The 21,150-nt window shown below is 42.5% G+C and overlaps 1 protein-coding gene across 2 annotated transcripts in view; it reads right to left on the bottom strand.

Annotated features, from left to right (window-relative positions):
• Window positions 1–21,150, bottom strand: part of LOC126162646 (CDK5RAP1-like protein) — a 125,413-nt gene that overhangs the window by 12,941 nt on the left and 91,322 nt on the right. For both annotated transcript variants that reach the window (XR_007535092.1, XM_049919283.1), the window contains exon 9: window positions 5,345–5,479. Coding sequence is in view for 1 of the 2 variants with exons in the window: in XM_049919283.1 (XP_049775240.1) it covers window positions 5,366–5,479 (114 nt within the window). In the remaining variant the exon portion in view is untranslated. The remainder of the gene's footprint in view (window positions 1–5,344; window positions 5,480–21,150) is intronic.

Here is a 21,150-nt window from a genome sequence, read left to right as displayed (position 1 = left end):
TCGTTTTCCTCTGATTGTTTAATTGATGCGTGTCATTCTTTGTTTGTTTGCCCTGGGATGTTTGAGTCCATTACCATATTTTCTTCTTCTTCTGATTGCACATTATTTTGTTCCAGTATTTGTTGTACTTGTTGTTTGATGTTTTCTAATTCTGACTGGGGTATCCTGTTATTGTTGATTATTACACGAATGTTATCAGCTAGTCGTTGTTCTGTTAAAAATTTTAATTCTGGGTATCTGGTAATAAATGTTGTGTATACTTGTGATCTGTATCCAGTTGTGTTAGTTCTTAAGTTTGTTGCTTGGTAATAACAAAACATGAGGTGTCGGTTAACTTCATCTGACCATCTCATCCTCTGTCTTTGTTTTCCTTCTAGAGGGGTTGCAGGAAACATATCCTGCAAAACACCTCTATTTGGATTTCAATCATTTTCCGTGTGGCTAGCAGTGTCGTTACCATTGTGGATGGGCATAGGGTTTGAGCGTCGTCCCCAACTATGACAACGCTTGTCCGAGGCTTCATTAGTTCTGTCCTGAACCAACTAATCACACTAAAAGGGGGGTTAGCCCTATTAGTGGTTTGTTCTTTTCGTCGCCTTTTACGACTGGCAGAACATACTGGAGGGCTATTCTTTTCCCGGGCCTCCACGGGGTTTATTATTATTATTATAAAATATCCAACACTCCACATAACACCTTCACTGTATGTTTTTTCCTTCTTTTTTTCCTTCCTAGAAATACTTACCCCCAAGCTATGCATGGCACAATACTAACACCTCTTCCTCTTTCTGAGCTCAACATCTCACTCATTACAGAGGGATGCTGACTCAGTTTTTCAGGATAGCAAATGGGAAGCTGAGGTACAGAAAATGGCCCAGAGATCACCAGTGTGTGTGTGTGTGTGTGTGTGTGTGTGTGTGTGTGTGTGTGTGTGTGGTGAGTGAAGTGTTATGAAACAATGTGTATATAGTGTGTGCAGTGACTGATAGTGAGATATGAATGAACAATGTGGCATTAAATTATTTAATAAGTTATTTGTAAAAAAGTATTGTATACAAATGTAAATCTAATGATTGACTCTAACTAGAAGCCTGTAAATATATGTGTATACGAACTAGCTTATTTTAAATTGATCTAAATTTGTAAATATGGTTATAATAGAAGGAAACATTCCACGAAGGAAAAATATACCTAAAAACAAAGATGATGTGACTTACCAAATGAAAGTGCTGGCAGGTCGGCAGACACACAAACAAACACAAACATACACACGAAATTCAAGCTTTCGCAACAAACTGTTGCCTCATCAGGAAAGAGGGAAGGAGAGGGAAAGACGAAAGGATGTGGGTTTTAAGGGAGAGGGTAAGGAGTCATTCCAGTCCCGGGAGCGGAAAGACTTACCTTAGGGGGAAAAAGGACGGGTATACACTCGCACACACACACATATCCATCCACACATATACAGACACAAGCAGACATATATATCAATCCGAAACCAGCTATGGATTGGGTTTGGCCCACAGGCTGCCCAACCATGCCCTAAGTCATCTACAAAAGTTTTCACTCTTTTATAAACTGACAGGAAAAAGAAAAAGAGAAAACTGCAACACCAAAAAGAGCTGTGTGACATAAACGAAAGTTGGTAGACATGTTTCTACATCTGAAACATGATGTCTGTTCAAATTTCAAGCCAGTTGTACAAGAGAGGTCCTAGTAGCATTATTATGAGGATGCAAATCAGGTATGCTTTAAATACATGCTGTAATATACATAAGTGTTGGTTATCTAACAGATTGTATGTGGTGAGCTGATGTTAGTCAAGAATGACTTTAAGGCAATAAAAATGCCATTATCGACACTTCATGGAATTTGAACAAGGCTACAAAAAGATGGATGTTCCTTCCGCAATATTGCAGAAAGACTTGGCAGGAATGTAGCAACTGTATGTGGTTGCTGACAGCAATGGTCATGAGAATGTATGGTTGCAAGGCAAGCAGCTTCTGGGTGGCCACATGGCACTACTGAGAGGGCAGATCACAGTGTTCGGTGTATGGCTCTGGCACATCGTACCGCACCTGCAGAATCAATTTGAACAGCAGTTGGTGCCAATGTGCCACAGCAAACAGTTACAAATCAGTTATTTTAAGGGCAGCTCCAAGTCAGATGTCCTGTAGTGTACATTCCACCAACTTAAACCCACAGTCATTTGCAACTTCAGTGGTGTCAAGCAGGAGCCCACTGGAGGGCAGGGTGGAGATCTGCTGTTCTTCCTGATGAAAGCTGGTTCTGACTCGGCACCAGTGATGGCTGTGTGATGGTTATGAGGAAGTCATACCCCAACTGCAAAAATGTGTGTCAGTCTGGTGATTTGTCCTGCCATGCTGCCATTCATGAGCAACACTTCAAGAGGTGTTTACCAACAGGAAACACTCACCCATATACCACTGTTATAACCTAACAAGCTCTACAGAGTGTCAACATGTTGCCTGGCCTGGCCTACTTTGTCACCAGATCTGTCTCCAATTAAGCACATATGGGACATAACTAGGGGACAACTCCAGCATCATCCACAAACAGCATTACCCATTGCTGTATTGAGCAACCAAGTGTAACAGGCATGAAACTCCATCAAACAAACTGTCATGTGGCACATGCACAACACAATGCATGCACATCTGCATGCTTGTATTCAACAGTCTAGCAGTTACACCAGTTATTAATGTACCAGCATTTCACATTTGCAATGACTTACCTCTCACATACATCAACCGGTGGTACCGCAATGTTGATCACTCAAATATGTAATGTAGACAAGTAAGCATAAACATTTATTAGTCAGTAACACCGTCATTCACCCCAATTGCTACAATAAACTTTCCAACTACAACAGCTAGATCCTCTAAGATGACCACAGATCAAAGAAACAAAATCATATCACAAAACCAATAATTAACAGCTATTCAGACCATGACATACAGTGCTATGCTCTAGGCACAAATACTGAGCTGATTAAAAAGTCCATTAAATCTGAGTACAAGATAGTAGTTAATCTACCAAAAAATGAGTACTTTAGGAAATGGTTCAGAGTTAGGAACTGATGAGATGTTTACAGAGCTTGTGACATTAATGGAAAGCGTAATAAAATCATTAATAAAGTTATTACATCATTTTAAAACTGTTTTCCTCCTAAATTAGTTCAGATTAAACAAAAACATGGATTACTCAAGGAATAAAGGTATCTTGTATAACAAAAAGAAAACTGTCAGCCAGGAACTGTTCCAACACTGATGATTTAACTCATTACTAGGAATACCTTAGGCTATTAAGCAAAGTAATCCAAACATCTACGCAAATGCACTGTAAGACGAACACTGGAGCATCAGGCAACAATATAAAAACAATATAGGGTATAGTGGAAGAGGACATTGATAGAACTACAAAGAAACTGGAGCAGTTTAAGAGTAGATGCCACAATGGTAACAGATGGGTGTAGTGTGGCAAATATCTTTAACAAGTATTTTATATTTGTTGCTGATAGATAGTGTGAGATGGCAAGGGTCAGTGAGTAACGCCCAAGAATACCTGAGACTAGCCTTTACAAGTAACTTCTTCAACACAAGTAACATCCATAATAAATTTTTTATAATCAAAGCATTCTAGTGGGTATGAAAAATGTCAGCAACTTTAATTAATGTGTGTTCTTGTGAGGTAAGTAAAATTTTAAGTTATCTGTACAACCAATGTTTTATCTCTGTAGCAATTCCTGATGTGCTAAACATGCTGACATGGAACAACTGTTCAAAAAAGGGGATAAAGAAATGCCACCCTATTAAAGACCAATTTCACTTTTGTCACCATACTTGAAAATTTGAGAAAAGGTAATGTACATACAGCTTCTTAACCATCTGACCATGAATAACATACTGTCAAAGACAGAGTTTGGGTTTCTGAAGAGTTCAGATACTGAGAAGGCTATTTACACATACAGCGAGAAAGTGCATCTGACTGCATGAACTACAACATCCTTTTAAGTAAATTGGAATACTATGGTGTCACAGGCAGTGCTGCAAAATACCTCATGTCATATCTTGAAAACATATGGTGTCACTGTGAGAGAATAGTTAATCAGTAAACTAAGCTGTCAGTCATCATTGGATTTGGAAGTAATTACATGTGGTGGCCCACAAGCATCCATCTTGGGGCCACTGATTTTTCTTGTGTACATTAATGACCTCCCATTAGTTAAACTGCCAGACACAGACTGTGTTTCGTTTGTAGATAATACAAGTATTGCAATACATAGAAAGTCTAGTATCGTTTCAGAAAGGCCCACTAATGCTATTTTCATGGACATTAATAACTGGTTTATAGCCAACTGAATGTCGCTGAACTTTGAAAAGATCCACTACGGTACATGCAATTCAGAAAATTTGAGAGTATACCATCCAGCATATGCATAAATATGAGGAAGTTCAGACTGAAAAAATTGACAGTAGTAAATTTCTGGAATTACAACTTCGTAAGAAGCTCACTCAGAAGGAGCACACCATAGAACTACTGAAATGCCAAAACAGTTTCTTATTTGCAGTGTGAATGTTATCAGGCCCTGGTGAAATAAAATAAAAAAGCTGGCATACTTTGTTTACTATCATTCCATAATGTCATTGGACCATATTTTGGGGTAACTCTTCAAGCCAAACAAAAGTTTTCTGAGTCCAGAAACATGTAACACATATTATTTGTATTGTGAATTCATGTACACGCTGTAGAAGCCTGTTAAAGGAACTGAGGTGCTAACTGTAGCTACTATTCTTTAATGGAATTTGTTACAAATAATAGTTCCTTTCCAATAAACTGCTCAGTTGACAAAATCAGTACAAGGAACAAGAAAAATCTACAAAAATACTTAAAGGCACTTATTTTACTCAAAAAAATGGGTCCACTACTGAAAAAAAAAACACATTTTCAACAATTTATCAGCAACCATAAAAAGATTAGTTAAAAATAAAGTTTGACATACTGAATGTATTATTTCTGTATTTTAATTAATATCACATAATATGAAACAAAACAAAAATCCAAAATGTTACACATCCCCAAGGATCTCCTCAATTTGTATTTATGGAACCAAAAATTCCTCTAACACAATCTAACCTATATCATTAAAATAGTTACTCGTAATGTGAGTAGTCTCATTAGTTATGTATCGAGTTTCTGTATAATGTTGAGCTACCTACCAAAGACAAAACAAATACTTACAGACAAAAGCAGTACACCAATATTTACTCATAAGTCATCACATGCTGGTTTTAAATGACTCACAACAAAAGAAAGAAAATCCTACCTGAAAAACATTGATCTCCTTTTAAGCCATTCCTGTATTTCTCTGCGTATTCTCTCTACTGTCACACAGATGATTAACTAATGATGAATGATACAATGGATGACCTTTGAGGACCTGAGAACTAGCTTCTTCTATCTGGAAAAAATCATGCAAAATACTAAAATGATCTGAGCATTGTTGGAACATCTTTAGACACAAACATTGACAAAAGGTAACTCGAAGTCTAGAAACAACACTGCATACTGACCACTCACAAAATCTGGAACAAATGGGGGCAGTACGAAGAATTGTCGAGTTACAAGCATGGCAAAATTTCGATAAAACACATTCCCCTTCTTCAGTGCTTCTTAATACTTTTTGTATTCTTTTTATTTCTTCTATCTTTTTTAACAGAAACATTCACACAAGCAAGCATACCTCATGCAAATAACTGCTACCACCTCAGCTCTGACTGGAATGTAACTCCCATGTGAACAGCAATCTGAAGTGTGGCGAGGAAGGGTGATGGACAGCAATATAAGGATGGGGGAGAGAAGAGTACTTTCTGGCAGGGCATGCAGGGTCTAGGTGGTGGCCTGATGGGACTGCTCAAAAATGGTTCAAATGGCTCTGAGCACTATGGGACTTAACATCTATGGTCATCAGTCCCCTAGAACTTAGAACTACTTAAACCCAACTAACCTAAGGACATCACACACATCCATGCCCGAGGCAGGATTCGAACCTGCGACTGTAGCAGTCGTGCGGCTCCGGACTGAGCGCCTAGAACTGCTAGACCACCGCGGGCGGCGATGGAACTGCCAGGCACAGTATCAAGAGGCTGGGTGTGAGGGGTGGAAAAAAAGGGGGGTGGAAAAGAAGAGGAATAAGGAGGGGGAAAGGATGGGAGAGTGCATTGGCAGAGAGTGACACAAAATTAGGGTAAGGGGACGTAAAAATGGAGGAGGTGACGGGACAGAGAGGGCAGAAACTGTTGGGTAGAGGGTGTGGGGACAGCAGGTTAGCAAAGGCTGAGGCTGGGATAATTTCGAGAGAGGAGAATGTGATGTGATATAAGGACAGCTCCCATTAGCACAGTTCAGAAAAGCTGGTGGTTGATGTGAGTATCCAGATGGCCGGGGTTGTGAAGCGGCCATTGAAATCAAGCATATTGTGTTCAGCAGCATGTTGTGCCACAGGGTGGCCTAATTTCCTCTTGGCCACAGTATGGCATAGGCCGTTCATACCAGTGGACAGCTGGTTGGTAGTTATACCAATGTACACTGCACACTCCACCACCTGATCCTTGCAGGCTCATCAGGTCACTATCTATTCCTTGCAAGCCCCACCAGACAGCACACTTCTCTCCCCCCAATCGATATCCCCCTTTCCAACCCCACTCCAGATTGCTACTCACATGACAGTTGCATTCCGGTCAGAGCTGCCAGTGATAGCAATCATGTGTGCAGGAAGCATGCTTGATTGTGTGAATGTGTGTGTTTTCTTTGCTGAAGAAGGCTTCAGCCGAAATCTATAATGCGTTACAGTCTTTTCATTGTATCTGCCAGCAAATCAATGGGTCATCTTTATGGTATGTAACAAGCTATCTTTTTTTGTAATATTGTTGATATTCTAGGATGTATACATGGACAAGGAAAAAATATTCCCAGAGTTTTTCCAGATTTCCCCGTTAAAAATACACTTCTCACTGGATGAAAATATACTATATGAGGGTGAAAATATATTTTTTCCATTTTAAGTGACAGTACAGTTTTTTTTGGAGTTGTAAGACTTTTCAATCCTTTGAATGGTAAAGGCTTTATACAATAGTGTAGATCTTCTCCATGGTTTTGGAAACGAAGTCCAGCAAAAAAACAGTGCATTATGGACAGATGCACTGCAACATGCACATTGCATATTTTCGTATTCCAAAAGTATAAATATGAAGTCCATCAAATACAGCATGGTAGCTTTCGAAGCACTGAAATTGAGACTGTGATGCACTTTTGTCAGCCAATCATGGCTCATGTCATGTGATCTCATCAGCCAAAGTCAACAGATATTCACAATATAGGGCATATGACATAGTTAGCCCGGTGGACAATGAAACCACAACCTTCAGCATTGGTGCACACTTACAATCAACCTCCTGTGAGAATCTCAAAGCAGCGAGCATGGAGGACACGGATGGGGACTGCACTTGGTGGGAGTGTGGGTCTACCGAGTCGTGCCAGGACGGTCCTTCCAGATTCCCCACAGAGTCTTTCGTTTTGCACATGTCTGAAAGAACAGGAACCATAAACTCATATAATTGATTTGTGTCAATGGCAATGAATCCTCCACCTTCAGCATGGATGCACAATTAAGTTCAATCTCCTGCAGCAATCTGAAATAGCAAGAATGGAGGACACAATGAGGACTGTGGATAGGTAGTGCTTGGTGAGAGTGTGGGCCAGCTGGGGGTTGTGCCAAGATAGTCCCTGCAATTGCGATAAACTCTGTGTCTGGATGGTGCAGAGGTTAAGACAACTGCCGAGTACGCAGGATATCCTGGGTTCCAGTCCTAGTCCGGTAGATATTTTCACTTGTCACCGCTGATTCCACATAAAAAAAGCCTCGATGCAGCTGACATCAATAATTTCTTCCCTTTGCTTTGCTTTCTTTCCCCCCACTTTCACTGTACACAATATGGATCATGCAAAAGAATTATTTTCCTTTTAGAACCTGATTACCATTAGTTACTGGAGCAACAAACCACTTGTAAAAAGATGCATGTCAATCCCATTTTCCGTGATGGGGCGTTGGATTGATGCATATCATTACATATCTTTAACGCTGATGTTAATCTGTTGCAGACCATGAAAAACATTTTAAGACAGTGTATATGATATTTTTGGAGAATGTACACCTCTGCAGGAATCCCTGTGGATTTGATGAATAGCAATCTTGTGAAATGAAACTTGCTTTGTTCGCTTACGAGATGCACAGGGTAGTAGTCAAAGGCATCGAGGTTGATGCCATGCTCCTTGACTTCCAAAAGGTATTCATTATATAGTGTCCCACAAAGGAGTTTATACTATTTGAACTTTAATAATTTGAACAAAAACAACAAAAAATATGAATTTTTAAGTCACACAGATGGTCTTCATTAGTGATGATGTTTTACTGTTGGTGGTCAAAATGTCCTCCATCAGCAGCGATACAGAACCTGCAATGCTGCAGAACAGATCAACATACGTAATGGTTGCTGCTGGAACGGATTCACAGGGAGTCACAATCACCTCTCTCGTGCCACCCTGCATATGTTTCCTCGTGGCATAGACAGTGTCCTTCAGAGTTCCACACAGAAAGAAGTTTAATGACATTAGATTGGAAGATATTGTCAGAAAATTATCACTTTCCTGTCAGTGTATCCACCTCTCAACAAATGTTTCATCCAGGAATTGCCATACATCATGATGGTAAGATGATGGTGCTACACCATTAGCCATTATGAACATGCCAAGGGCTAAACTACATCTTTGTGGTGACTTTAAAATGACAGTTAATTCACAAGCTATGGTTAATTCGTATCCAATTCCTTGCCTGGATGAACTTATGATGAAACTGATGGGCATACATCATTTTTCAAAACTTGATTTGTCAGAAGTATATGCTGCCTGATAAAAAATCATGTCAACGTCTTGCTGGTAACATGTCATACGGGACCTACAGGTACAACAGATTGGTTTCAAGCATTGCTTGCACGCCTGGCATTTGTCAACATCACTTTGAACAACTTACTGAATGCATTCCTTGTTGTATCAACCACTTCGACTACACTACCATTACTGATCCCATCATCAAGGACCCTTTCCACAACCTTCATCTTTTGTCTCAGACCTCATGTTACTCAGGTCTTAAGTGCAATTTGAAAAGTGGCACTTCTTCCAACCTTCATAGTATACTTGGGACATGTTGTTTCTCATCTGCAGATTCAGCCAACAGACAGTCAAGTTGTGGCTATTGTCACCGTTCCATGCACAACATATGTGAAAGAGCTCCAAGCACTCAACGCAAAGTTGTGTATTACCACAAGTTCCTTCCACAAGGTGCTTTAGTTTCCAATCCTTTAAATCAACTGCTTTAGAAAAGTGTGGCATCTGAGTGCATCCCTGCCTATGACCAAGCATTCAAGATTTTGAACAATGATTTGCATTCCGACATATACTTGGCGACCTATCAGCCAGGACTTCCGTTTGTGAGTACATTGGACACATCAGAGTATGGCATGAAGGCCATATGTTTCAATGTTGTACTAATGGTTCAAAACAGCCCACCACTTTTGCATAGAAAATGCTTAATGAAACACAGGAGAATTACTCTCAAACAGAAAAGGAGACTCTTGCTATTACTTATGCTGTGAAGAAATCTCATGTGTTTCTATATGTTAATTTTCATTTGGTGACTAATCCCAGTCCATTAGCATCTCTTTTTAGGTGCACGGCACAACTGCCATACAGACCATAGACCACAATAGTGGGTCCTGTTCCTTAGTAGGTATAATAATGAGATTCATTTCCACCCTATGACTCAGCATTCAAATGCAAATGCTCTCTCAGGTTTTCATCAAGATGAAGCACTTTTTTATCTCAATGAGGAAGCTCGTTGAACTGTGGATGGATTCCCTATTACCAGCTCTCACATCACTCAAGCCATCGCCTCTGACTCCACTCTTCATCAAGTGTGGAAATATGTTCAGCAATGATGGCCTGAGTGGCCTACATCTCATGCATTGGATCCCATCTGCAATTATTTTTTTCTGAGACACTGATTGATGGTTTTCTCTTACTGTCCACAGACAACACTCTTCCACAGGTGGTCACTTCTGGCAACTTGCTGCTGTGACCCCCTTCACCTTATAAGCAGGATCACTGGGGCACCTTGAGCACGATGTTGGCTTGTCACCATGCCTGCCAGACCAGAATTGATCATGAGATTGAACATTTACTCAATGCTTGCTCTAACTGTGCAGTTTATCAGGCCTCTCCACAGCAATGTTGTTCATCGTAGCCTGAGCTATCACGGCCGTGGGAGTGGGTCAATGTATAGGTTGGTGATCATTGAAACCTGTTCCCGGTTTCTGTACATAATCAGGTGGCACCCCATTACAGCAGATGAAATGGTGCAAACTCTCACTTGGATGTTCTCCCTTGTAGGCCTGTCTTTCTCCCTGGAAACTGGCAACAGTCCTCAATTCACCCCTCAGATCCTTTTCACAATTTTTGTGCACACCATGGTATTCAACATGTTTGTGCAACCTGTGCCAGTCTCAGCCAAAAGGGGAGGCAGAACGACTTGTTTGCACTTTTAAGATGAAAATGAAGAAGTATATTGGTGACGCCCATGCAATGAAGTACTCATATGCTTTGTATGCTTTCTTTCTTACTTCCTACAGGTTCACTCCCATTGTTGAGAAGGGCCAGCATAGCTCCTGCATGGTTGTCAGCCACCCACAGTACTGAGTCTCCTGCTTCCCACTCCAACGCCCTTCCAATGCCTCACTCCATACCTGGGACTCTAAGCTGGATTCACGCAGCTGGTCAGTGCGAATTCCGAGTGTCGTCCAGCATGGCTGGCACATCTTGACATTGCAAGCGAAAGGTAGGCTGGTGACCTGCCACCACATTCACCTCCACCTATGAGTGTTGAACTGGCCTTCACCACCTCCTTCCATCCCTTGAAGATCATCCATCCCTTCTGCTCCTGGTTCTCTTTCCTCACCTCTGTCCTTGATGACCCTTTCACTGATTCTGCCCCTATATGATGCTATGCCTTGTTCATCCTCCTCCATTCTCATTTCCAGCCCTCTGCTAGTTCATCATGGCCTGGATATGGACAGCCATACATAGCAGCCAGAGGCCCCACCGGAACAACTGGTGTCTCTTCTGCCAGAGCCCTCTCCCACTCCAGAGCTCCAGGTAACTGTGATGGATCCCGTGCCAGCGTTTGCATCACCTGAGGCTGGCATCCCACCAGCAGGTGTCCATCCATGGCCATCCCATCACCATACATGACACCTTTGGCCTTATGCTTGAATACAGGCCAAAAAGGAACTCTTTGCAACACTTGTTAGTAAGTTTTGATGTCGTTTCACTCTTCACATGGGTCCCTCTTTTGGATTCATTGTCACTTATCAGCAATAAGTTTATGGCCGATATAACAGCACTGTTTCACCATGCCCTGTCCTCTACTTACTTTCTATTTAATAATGAATATTTTGAGCAACTTGACGGTGTTGCCACGGGCAGTTCTCTGTCCCCTCTGGTAGCAAACTTTTATATGGAAGACTTTGAGGAGAGGGCTCTCAATTCGGCGATGTTGAAACCAACAGTCTTCTGGCGGTACGTAGACGATACCTTTGTAGTGTGGCCTCACGGTGAAGAAGAGCTTTCACGGTTTTTACAACATCTGAATTCCATCCACACAAACATTCAGTTTACGATGGAAGTTGAAAAGGATGGTTGCCTACCATTTCTGGACGTCATGGTTAAACGCAGGGTGGATGGGTCATTGGGGCATTCTGTCTATCGAAAACCCACGCATACGGACCTGTACCTGCAGGCGTCAAGCTGTCATCACCCGTCACAAATTATGGGTGTTCTTCGAACGTTGGGCATAGGGCACATGTCGTGTCTGATAAAGACAGCCTTGCAGACGAATTAGAGCACTTGAAATCGATATTTCAACATAATGAATATTCCGCACATCAGGTCAGTACTGCTTTAAGGAGGAAAAAACGTGACCACCCACAAGATCAAGAGGATAAGGAGGTGTTTAAGTCCAGAGCTTTTCTCCCATATGTCGGGAGCATTTCATCGAAAGTAGGCAGAATTTTAAAGAAACATCGTGTGAAAGCAATCTTCCGGCCACCTACAAAGACTCGTGCTCTTCTGGACTCAGCCAAGGATGATCTGGGATTACGGAAGGCTCGAATTTATAAAATACCTTGCAAGTGTGGGAAAGCCTACATTGGTCAAACCACACGCACAGTACACGACCGCTGCGTTGAACATGAGCGCCACACTTGCCTTTTACAGCCCAGTAAGTCGGCCATAGCCGAACATTGTATTTCCACAGGACATACTATGGATTATTCGGCCACGAAAATCTTGGCCCCATTGAGATCCTTCTGGGATTCAGTTGTGAAGGAATCCGTGGAAATACGTTTAGCGGAAAATCTCATTAATCGTGATGGCGGCTTTTTATTGAATAAGGCCTGGGACCTGTTGGTTTCTTTAATTTCAACCAAAAGAAAACTATTTATGGCTTCTGACATGTCGAGCGACAAGTAATTTTAATTTTAATATTGAAATTTTGCATTTTATTGTTTTGGACACATCTGCGTGCGTGTTTTACTTTTTTCACGCATTCGTTGGCGCTCCATAGATGCAGTAATATTGTAGAGGGCCTTGGAATTGACAGGTGGCGCACATGCTACGGTAACTTGCGCATGCGCGCCTGCGGCACTTTTACGTATAAATAGAGAGACTTGCACTAGCAATCTCCAGTGTCAAACATTCGCCTGAAGATGGCTGTAAGGTTTGCAGCCGAAATATCGTGGAAAGAAGTCGATGAGATCCGGCTGCAATCCCGAAATCTTGTGGAATAAGACTGACCCTGACTGCATTTTGGACAAGCCCTCCACCTCCCCGAACTTGTCTTCTAAATGTTCTACAAAGAACTGAGGCTTCACGGACACAAAGGATTCCCCATCAGCTCTGGTACAGACGAGATACTGGGGCGAATACCTTTCGCTGTCATTCATAGCCTTTCGTTCCTCCCATGGTGTGCCCAGGGAGGGGAACGATTTGGGGTCATACACTTTAGCCTTAAAGTGAGCTTTTGAATGCTTAGAGACTGCTGGTGGCTGGCCACCAGCAAGAGAAGATGTGCCACGCTTCATTGCGTGTCATCCACCCTGATGCCACCTCTTCCGACCAAGGGCCCTCCCTACAGGCGCTACCCAGCCACAGCAAAGGCCACCTGGCAGGATGGCCATTGCTGGGAGTGCTGATGCCCCAGGGAGATGGTCATCTACTCCTTGGCATACATGGGGAGTTAATGGCGCAGGCATCAGTAGAGTGATCCCTGTGTTGTCAGGGGGCTACAACCAACAGGGTACATGGCGGCCCCACCACAACGGACTGGCTACCGTGCTGGATTTTAGGTGACATGTAGTCCATGGTCGCTGTCAGTGCAGAAAATGGCACTGCACATTGCATGGCGGAAAGTGCACACAGGAACGTATCCATGCCCAAGAGATGGAGAGCAGGCAGGACTGCAACGCAACGATGAATAAGCTGGCGAAAGTTCTCAATGCAAGATGGACACAATGCACCAAGTAAGGCGCCCTTCCCCAATCGGCTCACTCTTCGGAAAAATTTTGAGATATGGAGGTCAAACCCGACAGGGGACCCTCACATAAAGCCGAAACGTTTGAGACTGCTTTTAGTCGCCTCTTACGACAGGCAGGAATACCACGAGCCTATTCTAACCCCAGAACCTGCAGGGGGGGTATGGTAATGGGAAACCACCACTGTCCTTACTATCAAAATCTGATTTAAAATAGTCTTCTGCAGCACTGCTTGTACTCCCAGTTGTATAATTAAATTTTCTACTCATTCTTCCATAATGCCTTCATTTCTGGCTGCCCCTCTGGTGACACTTTCAGTACTGTTCACAATGGCACTGAAGTGACAATGGTATGGAGGAAGCAGAACAACCTCATACCTGTGCCTTTTGGCAATCTCATCAATTATCCATGTCAGATTTTGTGGTCTCTTTTGTGCCACAATTTCAAGTAATTCTGCCTTCTTCATATCTTCTCTCAAACCCACTTTTCTTTGTTTCAGCCACTGAATAATATCTCCTTTTTTCATTGCAGAAGTTGACACCCTATTGTTAACAATGGAATGATAAGGGGCATTGTCCGTGATGATCACTGATGGACTTGTCAGATTCGTCATAAGCGATGTTTCGAACCACTTTTGAAAAACCACAATTTTCATCTCTTTGTGGTACTCACCTGTCTTTTTTGACCAGAACATTAACAAGCAGTTCGGCACAGAACCAGCTGATATACCTGCATTCACCCTCTTCTTCCAACAGACACTACCGTGGTCCCCTCGAGCTTTCCATCACTCAGCCTCTGCATAATGAATGGTTAGCATAACCCATGTTTCGTCTAGCCACACTACATTTTCGAATCTCACACCCATGAATCTGTATAGAAATCTGCATCATTATGTGACTGCATCCACCTTTTCCATCAATATGTTATGTGCATTAAACACTGAACAGCTGAAGTCTATGTCTTTCAGCATAGTACATAATGAAATTTTGCTTCCTTCAAGAAGACTGTCTTTCTGAAGTGACTCAAGTAATTTAAATAGAGTGGGATGTTCCCCTCTCTTATAATAGCCATATACACAATGACGAAGAGCATCTTTCTGAAAATTGTCCAAAGCTGTCACTTGCTTCTTCCTTGGTCGCTTCTTTTCTGATGTATGCAGCCTTGTTGTGCCACTCTCACCACAGTCTATACTGTACTGTTTTTTCCCTGTTGTTACAACAATGTTCTTGCTTATTTTCAATGCTGGTGCAGTTTCCTTAAAAACCTAAGCAACAGGAAATAAGGGCTCACCTTTTTCCTTTTCTTTTTCAAAGTAGTCCCTCACTGAACATGCGAATTTATGTGCTTGGCTCTGTAGCACACTTTTCTTCACTTCACATGTTGTGCTGGCACTACTCGCTGCACCGAATATTGTTTAAAAGGAAACAGAAGTAAATAAACACTAACAACAACAAAAACAAAATAAACTACAAAATGAACTATTAACACAAACAAAGAAACAGCAGCACCAGTTGTTTGTGAGACACTCACTGGCACATTTCTGAAATGCACATATCAGGTAGCAGAGCAGTAGTGTGACTCCTGCTAAATGCTTGGGTGCAGTTCGTCGTTGGCTGGCTACCTGCAGTTGCTGGGCAATTTAATGACCCTACTGAGCTGTCATTATCAAACACTCATTTCCCAGAATATACTCACATAATCTTCAATAGTCTATTTTGCTCCTCAAGTAACAAAAGTCATCTAATGCTTTTAGTGTCTCATTTCATAATTTAATGTCCTTGGCATCGCCTGATTTAATTCAACCACATTCCAATGCCCTGGTTTTATTTTTCTTGTTGCTCATCTTATAACCTCTTTCAAGACTATCAATTTGGTTCATCTACACATCCAACACCTTTGTTCTCCAAGGCAGAATTACTATGTTACTGGCAGGCCTCAAGGTTTTTATTACTTTATCCTGAAATTTAAATCCTTCTCCAAATTCTTCTTTGGATCCTTTAATGCTTGCATATTTGTCAGGCTGGATAATACTGTGGATAGGCTGCAATCCTACCTCACTCCTTTCTCAATTATGACTTCTGTTTCATGTACTTCGACTCTTTGTAACTGTAGTCTAGTTCCTGTACAACAAGGATATAACCTTTCACTACATGTATTTTATCCCTGCTACCTTAATAATTTCAAATACACATATGAATTAAAGAAATTCAGCATAAATAATACATCACAATTTCAGAAGAACAGTGATTGCCATACAACTCCAAATGAAAAAATGAGCTTTATTGTGCAGTACTAAAACTGTCAGTGGCTCAAAGAGGAGTTCAACATACATCAACACACATTTTTGAGCATTTACCCACATGAAATGTCTGACAGGTAGCAAAACCAGTTTTTAATCTAATCATGAACCATGGACCTTGCCGTTGGTGTGGAGGCTTGCATGCCTCAACGATACAGATAGCCGTACTGTAGGTGCAACCACAACAGAGAGGTATCTGTTGAGAGGCCAGACAAATGTGTGGTTCCTGAAGAGGGGCAGCAGCCTTTTCAGTAGTTGCAGGGGCAACAGTCTGGATGATTGACTGATCTGGCCTTGTAACACTAACCAAAACAGCCTTGCTGTGCCGGTACTGCGAACGGCTGAAAGCAAGGGGAAACTACAGCCGTAATTTTTCCCGAGGACATGCAGCTTTACTGTATGGTTAAATGATGATGACGTCCTCTTGGGTAAAATATTCCAGAGATAAAATAGTCCCCCATTCGGATCTCTGGGCGGGGACTACTCAAGAGGACGTCGTTATCAGGAGAAAGAAAACTTGTGTTCTACGGATCGGAGCGTGGAATGTCATATCCCTTAATCGGGCAGGTAGGTGAGAAAATTTAAAAAGGGAAATGGATAGGTTAAACTTAGATATAGTGGGAATTAGTGAAGTTCGGTGGCAGGAGGAATAAGACTTTTGGTCAGGTGAATACAGGGTTATAAATACAAAATCAAGTAGGGGCAATGCAGGAGTAGCTTTAATAATGAATAAAAAAATAGGAGTGCGGGCAAACTACTACAAACAGCATAGTGAACGCATTATTGTGGCCAAGATAGACACAAAGCCCTTGCCTACTACAGTAGTACAAGTTTATATGCCAACTAGCTCTGCAGATGATGAAGAAATTGATGGAATGTATGATGAGACAAAAGAAATTATTCAGGTAGTGAAGGGAGACGAAAATTTAATAGTCATGGGTGATTGAAATTCGACAGTAGGAAAAGGGAGAGAAGGAAACATAGTTGGTTAATATGGATTGGGGGTAAGAAATGAAAGAGGAAGCCGTCTGGTAGAATTTTGCACAGAGCATAAGTTAATCATAGCTAACACTTGGTTCAAGAATCATACAAGGAAGAAATATATCTAAAAAGAAAGATGATGAGTCTTACCAAACAAAAGCGCTGGCAGGTCGATAGACACACAAACAAACACAAACATACACACAAAATTCTGGTTTTCGCAACCAACGGTTGCCTCGTCAGGAAAGAGGGAAGGAGAAGGAAAGACAAAAGGATATGGGTTTTAAGGGAGAGGGTAAGGAGTCATTCCAATCCCGGGAGCGGAAAGACTTACCTTAGGGGGAAAAAAGGACAGGTATACACTCGCACACACACACATATCCATCCACATATACACAGACACAAGCAGACATTTGTAAAGGCAAAGAGTTTGGCCCAAACTCTTTGCCTTTACAAATGTCTGCTTGTGTCTGTGTATATGTGGATGGATATGTGTGTGTGTGCGAGTGTATACCTGTCCTTTTTTCCCCCTAAGGTAAGTCTTTCCGCTCCCGGGATTGGAATGACTTCTTACCCTCTCCCTTAAAACCCATATCCTTTTGTCTTTCCTTCTCCTTCCCTCTTTCCTGACGAGGCAACCGTTGGTTGCGAAAACCAGAATTTTGTGTGTATGTTTGTGTTTGTTTGTGTGTCTATCGACCTGCCAGCGCTTTTGTTTGGTAAGTCTCATCATCTTTCTTTTTAGATATATTTTTCCCACGTGGAATGTTTCCCTCTATTATACACTCCTGGAAATTGAAATAAGAACACCGTGAATTCATTGTCCCAGGAAGGGGAAACTTTATTGACACATTCCTGGGGTCAGATACATCACATGATCACACTGACAGAACCACAAGCACATAGACACAGGCAACAGAGCATGCACAATGTCGGCACTAGTACAGTGTATATCCACCTTTCGCAGCAATGCAGGCTGCTATTCTCCCATGGAGACGATCGTAGAGATGCTGGATGTAGTCCTGTGGAACGGCTTGCCATGCCATTTCCACCTGGCGCCTCAGTTGGACCAGCGTTCGTGCTGGACGTGCAGACCGCGTGAGACGACGCTTCATCCAGTCCCAAACATGCTCAATGGGGGACAGATCCGGAGATCTTGCTGGCCAGGGTAGTTGACTTACACCTTCTAGAGCACGTTGGGTGACACGGGATACATGCGGACGTGCATTGTCCTGTTGGAACAGCAAGTTCCCTTGCCGGTCTAGGAATGGTAGAACGATGGGTTCGATGATGGTTTGGATGTACCGTGCACTATTCAGTGTCCCCTCGACGATCACCAGTGGTGTACGGCCAGTGTAGGAGATCGCTCCCCACACCATGATGCCGGGTGTTGGCCCTGTGTGCCTCGGGTCGTATGCAGTCCTGATTGTGGCGCTCACCTGCACGGCCCCAAACACGCATACAACCATCATTGGCACCAAGGCAGAAGCGACTCTCATCGCTGAAGACGACACGTCTCCATTCGTCCCTCCATTCACGCCTGTCGCGACACCACTGGAGGCGGGCTGCACGATGTTGGGGCGTGAGCGGAAGACGGCCTAACGGTGTGCGGGACCGTAGCCCAGCTTCATGGACACGGTTGCGAATGGTCCTCGCCGATACCCCAGGAGCAACAGTGTCCCTAATTTGCTGGGAAGTGGCGGTGCGGTCCCCTACGGTACTGCGTAGGATCCTACGGAATTGGCGTGCATCCGTGCGTCGCTGCGGTCCGGTCCCAGGTCGACGGGCACGTGCACCTTCCGCCAACCACTGGCGACAACATCGATGTACTGTGGAGACCTCACGCCCCACGTGTTGAGCAATTCGGCGGTACGTCCACCCGGCCTCCCGCATGCCCACTATACGCCCTCGCTCAAAGTCCGTCAACTGCACATACGGTTCACGTCCACACTGTCGCGGCATGCTACCAGTGTTAAAGACTGCGATGGAGCTCCGTATGCCTAGGCAAACTGGCTGACACTGACGGCAGCGGTGCACAAATGCTGCGCAGCTAGCGCCATTCGACGGCCAACACCGCGGTTCCTGGTGTGTCCGCTGTGCCGTGCGTGTGATCATTGCTTGTACAGCCCTCTCGCAGTGTCCGGAGCAAGTATGGTGGGTCTGACACACCGGTGTCAATGTGTTCTTGTTTCCATTTCCAGGAGTGTATTCATACAAGGAAGAAACTTGGAGATACTAGAAGGTATCAGATATAATAGTAAGACAGAGATTTAATAACCAGGTTTTAAATTTTAAGACATTTCCAGGGGCAGATGTGGACTCTGACCACAATCTGTTGGTTATGAACTGTAGATTAAAACTGAAGAAACTGCAAAAAAGGTGGGAATTTAAGGAGATGGTACCTGGATAAACTGACTAAACCAGAGGTTGTAAAGAGTTTCAGGGAGAGCATAAGGGAACAATTGACAGGCATGGGAGAAAGAAATACAATAGAAGAAGAATGGGTAGCTATGAGGGATGAAGTAGTGAAGGCAGCAGAGGATCAAGTAGGTAAAAAGAGGAGGGCTAGTAGAAATCCTTGGGTAAGAGAATAAATATTGAATTTAAGTGATGAAAGCAGAAAATATAAAAATGCAGTAAATGAGCTAGCAAAAACGAATACAAACGTCTCAAAAATGATATCGACAGGAAGTGCAAAATGACTAAGCAGGGAGGGCCAGAGGACAAATGTAAGGATGTAGAGGCTTATCTCACTAGGGGTAAGATAGATACTGCCTACAGGAAAATTAAAGAGACCTTTGGAGAAAAGAGAGCCACATGCATGAATATCAAGAGCTCAGATGGAAACCCAGTTCTAAGCAAAGAAGGGAAAGCAGAAAGGTGGAAAGAGTATATAGAGGGTCTATACAAGGGCGATGTACTTGAGGACAATATTATGGAAATGGAAGAGGATGTAGATGAAGATGAAATGGGAGATACAATACTGCGTGAGGAGTTTGACAGAGCACTGAAAGACCTGAGTCGAAACAAGGGCCCCGGAGTAGACAACATTCCATTAGAGCTACTGATGGCCTTGGGAGAGCCAGTCCTGACAAAACTCTACCATCTGGTGAGCAAGATGTATGAGACAGGCGAAATACCCTCAGACTTCAAGAAGAATATAATAATTCCAATCCCAAAGAAAGCAGGTGTTGACAGATGTGAAAATAATGGAACTATCAGTTTATAAGTCACAGCTGCAAAATACTAACACGAATTCTTTACAGACGAATTGAAAAACTGGTAGAAGCCGACCTTAGGGAAGATCAGTTTGGATTCCGTAGAAATGTTGGAACACATGAGGTAATACTGACCTTACGACTTATCTTAGAAGAAAGATTAAGGAAAGGCAAACCTACATTTCTAACATTTGCAGACTTTGAGAAAGCTTTTGACAATGCTGACTGGAATATGCTCTGTCAAATTCTAAAGGTGGCATGGGTAAAATACAGGGAGCAAAAGGCTATTTACAATTTGTACAGAAACCAGACGCAGTTATAAGAGCAGAGGGACATGAAAGGGAAGCAGTGGTTGGGAAGGGAGTGAGACAGGGTTGTAGCCTCTCCCCGATGTTATGCAATCTGTATATTGAGCAAGCAGTAAAGGAAACAAAAGAAAAATTCGGAGTAGGTATTAAAATCCATGGAGAAGAAATAAAAACTTTGAGGTTCACCGATGACATTGTAATTCTGTCAGAGACAGCAAAGGACTCGGAAGAGCAGCTGAACGGAATGGATAGCGTCTTGAAAAGAGGATATAAGATGAAAATCAACAAAAGCAAAACGAGGATAGTGGAATGTAGTCGAATTAAGTCGGGTGCTGCTGAGGGAATTAGATTAGTAAATGAGACACTTAAAGTAGTAAAGGAGTTTTGCTATTTGAGGAGCAAAATAACTGATGATGGTCAAAGTAGAGAGGATATAAAATGTAGACTGGCAATGGCAAGGAAAGCGTTTCTGAAGAAGAGAAATTTGTTAACATCGCGTATAGATTTAAGTGTCAGGAAGTCATTTCTGAAAGTGTTTGTATGGAGTGTAGCCATGTATGGAAGTGAAACATGGACAATAAATAGTTTGGACAAGAAGAGAATAGAAGCTTTTGAAATGTGGTGCT

The sequence above is a fragment of the Schistocerca cancellata genome, chromosome 2 (assembly GCF_023864275.1).
Source record: "Schistocerca cancellata isolate TAMUIC-IGC-003103 chromosome 2, iqSchCanc2.1, whole genome shotgun sequence".
NCBI classification, from domain to species: Eukaryota; Metazoa; Arthropoda; class Insecta; order Orthoptera; family Acrididae; genus Schistocerca; species Schistocerca cancellata.
The sequence above is the reverse complement of the archived record's forward strand: the minus strand, read 5'-3'. Positions and strand labels throughout refer to the sequence as shown.